This window comes from Nestor notabilis, unplaced genomic scaffold (genome assembly GCF_000696875.1).
Source record: "Nestor notabilis isolate BGI_N333 unplaced genomic scaffold, ASM69687v1 scaffold20202, whole genome shotgun sequence".
Lineage (NCBI taxonomy): Eukaryota > Metazoa > Chordata > Aves > Psittaciformes > Psittacidae > Nestor > Nestor notabilis.
In genome coordinates this window covers 1-9,424 of record NW_009918950.1, presented here as the reverse complement: position 1 = coordinate 9,424, position 9,424 = coordinate 1, and the positions used below count along the sequence as shown (strand labels likewise).

The window sequence follows — 9,424 nt, the reverse complement described above, 5'->3', positions numbered from 1 at the left end:
CAACCGTCCCCCCCCCCCCCTCCCCGAACCCCCAAAGAAAAAGAAAAACAATAATTTAAATGTTAACAAAGCTAAGTATCCCTCCCAGGAGGGGCTGACTTCTTGAGCAGCCTGCTAACCACCACAATTCCAAGGCAGAATGAAACAGTAATGTGACAGTATGGAGAGATGGCTCTTAGTGGACCTTATCAGAGTGGCACACCCAGTATAATCTTAGCACAGAAATGGAGAGTTGAAAACAATCACAGACTTTTAGTGGAAAGGGATTTTCTTTTAGTTAGGATAAATTTCTTTGCCAAACCTCTCAAATCTTAAATAATTTTACTACCAGAGCTCTAAAGAGAAGTATAAAGAAATCTGATTTGCCTAGATGAAAAAGTAAAGACGATGCACTTTCTAACCATTTCAAGGTTCACTTTTTTCCTCTTTTGTTTCTGAAATGGAATGTAAAAAATTCAGTTTTATCAGAATTACATTTATTTCATGCCAGGTAGTATGCACCGATTTGTTTTTTCAACTGTCACTATTTCCCGATAAGCATTTTGGTTCCAAATAAATTCCTGATAGTGACACAGGAAGTACTGTTTTCTTCTTATAAAGTATACTCTTGCTCATTTCCCCCCAACATACTGAGCTCTTATGAGCCTGTGTTATCCAAAGAACATAAGCAAAGGATATAAGTAGCAACTTACTTTTGTAATAGGTCCTAGCTTTAGACCACAAAGAACTTCTTCCCAAAGCTGTGATTAATTCTCTAAGTAAAAAAAAATCAATAGCTATGTTTTTTGAAAGCATGAAGTCTACTGCAGAAGATGAGACCCCAAGGTTCTTGCTCTCAAAACAGGCATTTATCAGCTTGTTAAAAAGGCTGCTGTACTGAGAAACATCTACAGTATCTGAAATGAAATGGAGATTATTAACTACTGAATTAAGTCAAATGCAAATCTAATTGAAGAATCACTTCTCAATCAGCACCTAAATCAGGACTCTTGCTTATATCAGCAAAATGGAACAAGGTTGAGATAACCTATGATAATGCTTTACTCATCAAAAGGCTTCTGCTAAAGTTTGTTCATTCACATTGTGAAAGAGAAGTGCTAAGGTCCAAATAATAATTTGCTGCCAAAACTAACTGGATCAGATAAAAATATAATTACTTGCCCAAGCCTATAAATACAATCTTCACCTGGTACTTTCAGACTTAAGACTTATACCAATAGAAATCACCTTGGTTCTTCAAGTTCTGCTTCTGTTACTCTGAACTATTAACTTCTCATCTGTCCCCTTCTTGGCAGGACTGAGCAGCCTTGTATCCACCTCATGCATCAAAGGCCTAGATCCTTTTAGGATTCTCAGAGTAGATGGCCTTCCAACTAAGCTCTATTAACATACCTAAAAGCACACACTGGCAATAGCACTGAGACCTGCTCGCAGGAATCAGCTCAGGTTTCCTCAGTGGAGCCTTAAGTAACGATGCATCTCACCTTGAAGTACGCATCCAAAACCTGTTTGATAAATTGAGCCCAGAATAGTACTCTGTCTTAACATGGTACATGAAAGAAGCCTAGGTTAGCTAGCTAAGTTATAGAAAAAATAATGCATTCACCTGAAGTTAAGATAAAATGAATCACCCCAATGATATCCCTATTGTATAGACTGTGTATGATCCTTAAAAATTCGGGGGGGGGGGGTGGGGGTGGGGGCGGGGGGGGGGGTGGTGGTGGTGGTGGTGGTGGTGTCTTTCCTTTTACCCTTAGTTACCCTGTGTAACTAAGACAGTTGGAAAAAGAGTTCAGGCGTACAAAGTCTGTGTGTGTGCAGGTACATGTATGTGTGCATATGCAACAGTAGGGGCAAAGTACTGTACATCTTTTCACAGAATCATAGAATGGTTTGAGTTGGAAAGGACCGTAAGATCATGTAGTTCCAAACCCCCTGCCATGGGCAGGGACACCTCACATTAAACCATGTTGCCCAAGGCTCTGTCCAATCTGGCCTTGAACACTGCCAGGGTTGGAACATTCACAACTTCCTTGGGCAACCCATTCCAGTGCCTCACCACCCTCACTGTAAAGAACTTCTTCCTTATATCTAAACTTCCCCTGTTTAAGTTTAAACCCATTACCCCTTGTCCTACCACTACAGTCCCTAACAAAGACACTACTTGCTTTGGGGGGAAAAAAGGGGTGGGGTGGAGGGGAGGCCCTCATTTAAAACTCTTACTTTTCCACCAAATTTTAGCCTGAAAACAGACAAAAAGAACAGTACAGAATCATCTGATGAATTTTTAGCTCTTAACACAGTACCTTTTTCTTTACTTACCAGAATGATTTCGAAAACCTGGTAAGTTCTGCAGAACTTCCAATGCCTGCCTGTATAAACTCTTCCTCAAGTATTTGTGCACTAGTGTACATAACAGATTATGTCGACTGAGGATGTCCATTTTATCACAGGGCCACAACGGTGTATTTGTGGTCCACTCTGACTCTGTGGCAAACAACAGTGCAGCATTACTTCTATGAACCGAAACTGCTGGATGCTGAGACTTTTGGCCATTTTGAATATACTGTAAACTGCAGTAGAAAACAAAACTGCAGATTTTCACAGAAAATGCAGTTCTAGTTATCAATAATTTGTTCCTTATCACCAGTACTTCTCAGATGGATTCTCTGAACCTTTAAATATATATAACCCCTTTTAATAAATATCACATAAGTAAAATGGACTGCCAGTGGCATATATATGTGTGTATATAAGTATCTATGTATCGATGTACATATGCAAAATTGAACAAATTTAGATCCTCAATATTACTTTACAGAACACCTTCTACTCTTGTTTATACTTCCTGTTCTTGTTTATACTTTGAGTTTCATCCCTTTTCAGCAGATCAGAATTCCAAAAAGCCTGTAATTATGCATCATTTAATTGCAGAAATATAGTACTATTGTAAAATTGTTTTACTAAATAGGATACTGTGAGGTGTAAAGGAACACTGCACTGACGCAATCCTGAACGTTTTTTGACACTGAATGTCACCTGGCTCAAAGGCAATCTACATGGGGCAGGGCCGCTTTCCAAGCTGCAGCCCTCACTATGGTAGGCTTTTGAGTAGAATGGTGTTGATGGCAGACTACTGTGAAAGCTTTTCTGAAAAAAAATTAGTGTTAGTTGTAATATTTCTTATACATATTAAGGAGAAAACTAAGTAAGATGGAACACATTTTATTTCTGTCATCCCAGTATTATTAACTTTATTTTAAAAAACATAGAACAGCTTATAACTTTCACCTGAAATCTGTCAAAGTCAAAATTCAGTTTTTTATAAGACAAACTTACCTCTCAATACCCATGTTGCTCCATCCATACTTCCTGTTTTAAGAAAAATTTCTGCAGCTTTATTAACAATTTGGCATCTTGATGCTAACTTCTCTGCACCTATGAGGCCTTTCAAGACTGTAAAATGTATCTGTAGCTCATGCAACTTATCCAAAACCTTCCTTCCCTAGCATAACAGGGAGAAAGGAAAGGGGGAAGGTCAGAGGAAGCAATGATATTCTTGGACGAAGAGTACATTTACACAAAATACAGCAGATTTAATTTGGTGATACAGATTTACAGGCATCAGTTTAGTATGCGAAGCGAAGTCAAAATCTGAACTTGAACAATCAAGCTTCTAGGTTGCAAGACAAAGTTATGATGGGCTCCATGGAAGACTAGAGCTCAGAAAGACACAATGAAATGCTTTGATCCAGCTGGACAATTAGGAAGTATTAAGATGGTGGGGAGGAAGGTTGAACATCCAACCATTCAACTAAAGAAATACAGTTTCATATCTAGAAAAGAAATAACTCATTCTTTTTCTTCCAGTCAGGTTCCTACAGTTCCGTATACCTTTATCCACTGCAGTACTTTGTGATAAGAATACATTACACTTATCCCAATCCTTCCAATGAAAATTCTGTCTGCTTCGTTATGTTGTGAATTTTTTGCTACTGAAAAGAAAAACAAAAACACATAAAAAAAAATTGTACATGTAAATGCAGTTTTAAAGAGACTGGCCACTTGAGAAACACTGTCATTGTGAAAATATTAAACATGCTTTCAGAAATACTTGCCATTAAAAGTAGTAACTTCCTAAGTCTTAACACCAGGAGTAGGGTAAATAATTACATTATATTCAGACACTATTTCATAGTAGTCTAATTCATCCATAAGATGCTTGGACACATAATGGCATAATTCCGTAAGTTTTGTGTTTTCTGGGGCCATGAAGAAATGTTGGCAAATTACAGAACTGATTAATTATAAGTTTTTCCAACCACATTATACAACCACTTTGGAAGCACTGTTGGCATTCTAGAGTAGTGGTCTCCAAAGTACGGTGTGAGCACAACAATCCATTTGGGTGTGGAAAGAAAGTATTTTTTGTACCACTAAAAAGTAAAAGCAAAAAAAAAAAAAGTTTTAAAAAGCACTGTTTATTTCTTATTATCTCATATTTTTAATTTCTATTTTTGTGTATGTTTTATAATGTACTTAATACATTAGTGCAGTTGTATATAAATTTATAAACAAACCAACAAACAAACTGGGGGTGAGTGCTCAAAGATTTTTTTACTGACAGAGGAGCCTATCAGCTTGGAGAGCACTGCCCTAGAGAAGACAGACTAAGCTACAGAAATGTCCAACATCTTCTGTCTGTGTCACAACTGGAAGCTCTGATAGCCATTTTATAATGTCAAAGTCTGCATCTGGAATAAATATTCATCATGCTTTAGTAGTTCATACAGATTGGAAAAGATCTGAGACATTGTCCTGGGTTCAGCTACAGCAGTCATTTTTTCTCCTTCTTAGTAGCTGGTGCAGTGCTGTGTTTTTGACTTTCAGTCTGGGAACAACGCTGATCACACCGATGTTTTTAGTTGTTGCTAAGTAATGTTTACTCTGACCAAGGACTTTCTCAGTCTCATGCTTTGCCAGAGAGGAGGGGAAGCCAGGAGGAAGCAGAGGCAGGACACCTGACCAAAACTGGCCAAAGGGCTATTCCACACCACAGCACGTCATGGCCAGGATAGAAACTGGGGGGAGTCACCCAGAAGGCCCAGATCGCTGCTCGGGTCAGGCTGGATATCGGTCGGCGGGTGGGAAGCGGTTGTGTCCTTTTCCCTTGTTATTCCTCTTATCATTATTATTGGTAGCGGTAGTGGTTTGTATTATACCTTAGTTACTGGAGAGCTGTTATCTCAACTCGTGGGAGTTACATTCCTTCGATTCTCCTCCCCATCCCTCCGGGAGCGGGGGGAGGAAGGAAAAGGGGGGGAGTGAGCGAGCGGCTGCGTGGTTCCAAGTTGCCGGCTGGGCTTAAACCACAACAGACATTAATTATGAAATGCTTTAATATCCAAATGACACTTCACTGAGCCTCAGTTTTCTGGAAACTTACTAGAAAGAATGATACAGTTTTGAAAGTGAAGAGGCATAGTCAGGAAAGGGGTGAGAAAACCAGGAAGAACTCTACAAAAAATAGGTGTTTTGCGGACCCAGCCCTTACATAAATGCTTGGCTTTTTAAAGAATGAAAGAATTCTGAAAATCCAAATTAAAAAAAGGAAAAAGAAAAAAATACAACTGATGTATCTGATGTAACTCTGTTCAGTGTGTTTTGAAATACACAAATATAGTTGTATTTACTCTAAATAAACTCTAAAGTTTATTTATGCTATTAAAAGTGTGACACTTCACATGGCAATACTTGTTTGCTTTTGTCCTGAGAATAAGACATTATTAAAAGTCCACCAATTTTGGTCTTATTAAAAGACCACCAATACTGGTTTCTCTTCCTGATTTCAAAAAGCTCAAATGTTCTTCTAAGTGTAAGCACTGTGGATTTTACTTCTACTAGAAAATGGCTTCTATTGAGCATTTTGGCTGGTTGTATTTGCTCCTCAAGAAATTCTTAATATTGTAACATACAAAAATAACATTCAGAAAACAGTATATGAATTTGGTTCTTTACCACTTTAAAAACTCCACAAAGAATAGGGATGAACAAAAAGCATTTCTTGCATCTTAATTTTACCTGCATCAGCAAAATCACAAAAAGGAACTTCTGGTCTGTTTGTCTCAGAGTCTTTGGTTAGTATTTCAGCAATACATAGAGACAATTTCTGAAGATCATCAAAATGTTCACAGCCAGTTCTTGCATTAACAAACAAAGCTCCCAGCTTGGCCCAATCTTTTTTTTCTTTGCAATGCTGTGAAGAAGACAAGGAGTAAATATAAGTCAACCTGAGCACTGAACAGAGAACATACTGGAATTTGAGAGCCACACCTGGGATAGACTTAAAGCAGAAAAAAGATGCTGATGCAATGCTACTGCCAAGAACCTCCATGTTCAATATGGCACAGTTACACATTTCCTAAGTGGCAGGGACTGCTAATCATGTTTGTCCCTCCGGAAATTAAAATTCTTTTTCCATTTATGACACGACCCCAATTGGGGAAGCTCATAACTTATTCATCCATTTACATACTGGCATTCATCCAGTATTTTACTGGTTTTTTTTTCTTTCACCATGTGTGCCAAGTTGAAGGTTTTTTCCTGTATGAATTAGTCTTTTGCTTGTCAGATCACTTCATGATTGTGGTGTTTAAAGGAGTAAAAAAATAAAATAAATAAATAAATCAGTCCTCATTCTTCCCTTCTTAAATTTTGGTATCAGGATCTGAATAGTAAGTGTGGTAATGTGTAAACTTGGAATATTTAAATATTGTAATTGTGCATTAGAAGTAATCTGCCCTTGAACATGAAAGATGCAACCCTCCAAGAATTTTTAATAATATTGCCTTATTCTTTAAAATAATTGCTTAGTGTTTCCAATTAGAGTCTTTTACAATTGTGCCTTTTTAAACTAGATACGAATTCTATCTACTAAAAAATATATTCAGTATTATTTTTTGTGAGGAATGATGTAGTACTTCCAGTTACAAACACAACAACCGTAAGGCATAGGAAGTAATTGCTTAAAGTTATAAAATCTTTGAATTAGATATAAAACCAAGATAAAAACTGCAAGTATGTAAACTAGAATACCGGCATCACAAAAGCACCACAGTTTTCCCCTGCATGTTAATCTTTCCCAAACATGGCTTTGCATAAAAATATTTTATTATAATCTCAATATAATTAATAATAAAGCCCACTCAATTAAAATTATGTAGAAATTGTTATTTTTTGTAGGTTTAAAAGAAGTAATGGTTTAAACATTCCAACAGGCTTGAAGAATGCATGCACTGTACCTGAATTTCAGCCACTGCCAAGTTGAAGTCAAAAACCCAGTTCTTTTCAAAATGTTTTTCCTGAAATCTTCCATAAGAAAAAAAGATATTAATACTTAATTTTAACACATCCTATTGAACAGAACTATGCACTAGCAGAAGGCTATCAAATTATCATATATGAACTAAAAACTAATGTGAATTTTGAACCTATTCACTACACACTAGGCAAACTGGACACTGAAAACAGACATTTACAGTCACACAAGGGAAGCCAGTACATGTATTAAGCAAATAATTGAGTGGAGCTACTTTAACATAAAATATTCCCTTGTCTCAGTACAAAGGTAACTGAAAAGGTACAAAAAAGACTTCAAATCCACTAAGGAAATGTAGAATTGGGTTGTATGTATTTCTGACATATAGATAAAAAAATAAATGAATTACATCAAAGAAAATGCTATTAATCTTCAAATATCTGGGAGCATGATACTTTATTCTGATGCCACCACTGAAACAATGTATACATCTACCTAGTGTGATGCTATCACGTAGAGATACATAACCTACATATGAATGAGCTAACACATGTATTTGAAGCAACACAGCTGCTCAGTCTTCATACATACAGACTGTTTCTCAGTTTGTGCTGAAAACACACACATACCGAGGCAATCTGGAAGGAGGTCATTCCTCTGTGAATGAGATTCCTGATCTGACAAGTGATAAAAATGACCTCCAGCGTGTGTGGTAAGTTGTGCGGTGAGATCCGTGTCTCAAAGGTACTCTATAGGAAAAGTATGAAAAGCACCAAATAATTTCTCCAGTGCTTTCACATGAAACAGTGATGGCCTGTTTTCACACAGTAAATGCTGCATATTTGGTTTCTTCTAAGCACCAAAGGTTGCTCTAAGAATTTCAAAGTTAGTTTCTCAGCTTGTGTGTGTACGATGCAGATAATGAGGGGAAAAAAAAAAGTCAATCTTGTGCAGGTAATGGGAAGACATAAACATCGACAGTTTTGGAAGAGATCTGGGCTGTGATTTCACATTTTGCCCAGCATTATCCAGCAGTACTTAAAAAATGACTCTCCTCCCCCGAAATGTTGGCACAAGTGTCCATGTAGTCGCACAGTAAACGAAACTAAAAAAACTACTTCAGATTATAACTAATACTCTTATTGTCTAAAAGGGTTGTTTATTGCAGAAGTAGTGCTTGCTTACGTAGACCTAAATGATATTAAACCATGATGTCTCTAATTTGACTGCAGTTATATAAACTTGCAGCACAGCTGGGAACAGATTGTACAATGATGATCAGTATGGAAAAAACTAATCATAACTGTGGTCACAATCTAAGTTTTGACTTAACAATCCTTGATCTTTGAAGCACAGTAAATTGACAGCACTTTAAAATACAGTAACACGTGACATGACAGTATTTTCATCCAAAACACTGAATTTGCATTTTCTAATTGCCTTTTAAAGGCACACGTAAGTTTATAAAAATAGAACCTAGCGAATGAACTAGACAGACAGATACAAAATAGCTCCTTAAAGACATACCTCGATTTTATATTCAAAACAGTATTTAGTTCCTGACTGGAAACTTTCAGTTGGTGAAGGTACTTAATAATACAGTCAAAATGTGTAGACTCAAGGAACATACCAGCACCAATGAGCTGTAATAGCAAACAGGGGGAATAAAACTAAGCATACAAAGAACTATGATCACTTACGTATTTCCAGAGGCAAGTGGCAAACAGTGGGAAAAACACGTGATTGAATCTCAGTCAAAAAAATAGGGGAAGATTAGAAACACCCACCACAAATTCAGCTAGTCATAATATAACTTAAAATAATAGTACTGAAATAATATTGAAGTGATATGGTAGAGTTTTAAAACAGACAAGGTATTTCAGAAATTCTGACAAGTAGCAGCAGTACAATCAAACTCATACCTTACAAAAGGTACTGATTAATGTCGGCACAGCGTCTTTTATATTCAGAGAAGCCACATGCTCAAAAACTTTCAGAAGAACATCTACAGCTGGCTAATTTAGACAGAAAAGCACAATCAGTTTTGCAACTCTGTTCAATTAGAAAGCTTAGAGTTTTCGTAATAGGAACTTTTGAATTGCTCTT

The 9,424-nt window shown here is 36.9% G+C and overlaps 1 protein-coding gene across 1 annotated transcript in view; it reads right to left on the bottom strand.

Annotated features, from left to right (window-relative positions):
• The window catches only part of LOC104402189 (testis- and ovary-specific PAZ domain-containing protein 1-like), a gene marked incomplete at its 5' end in the record, with an annotated part of 11,469 nt that extends 2,136 nt beyond the window's left edge, over positions 1-9,333 (bottom strand). Inside the window, 8 exons of the mRNA XM_010009996.1 lie at positions 693-896; positions 2,323-2,487; positions 3,340-3,505; positions 3,895-3,995; positions 6,082-6,256; positions 7,302-7,368; positions 8,846-8,961; positions 9,241-9,333. Coding sequence (XP_010008298.1) covers positions 693-896; positions 2,323-2,487; positions 3,340-3,505; positions 3,895-3,995; positions 6,082-6,256; positions 7,302-7,368; positions 8,846-8,961; positions 9,241-9,333 — 1,087 coding nt within the window. The remainder of the gene's footprint in view (positions 1-692; positions 897-2,322; positions 2,488-3,339; positions 3,506-3,894; positions 3,996-6,081; positions 6,257-7,301; positions 7,369-8,845; positions 8,962-9,240) is intronic.
• Positions 9,334-9,424: the final 91 nt, after the last annotated feature.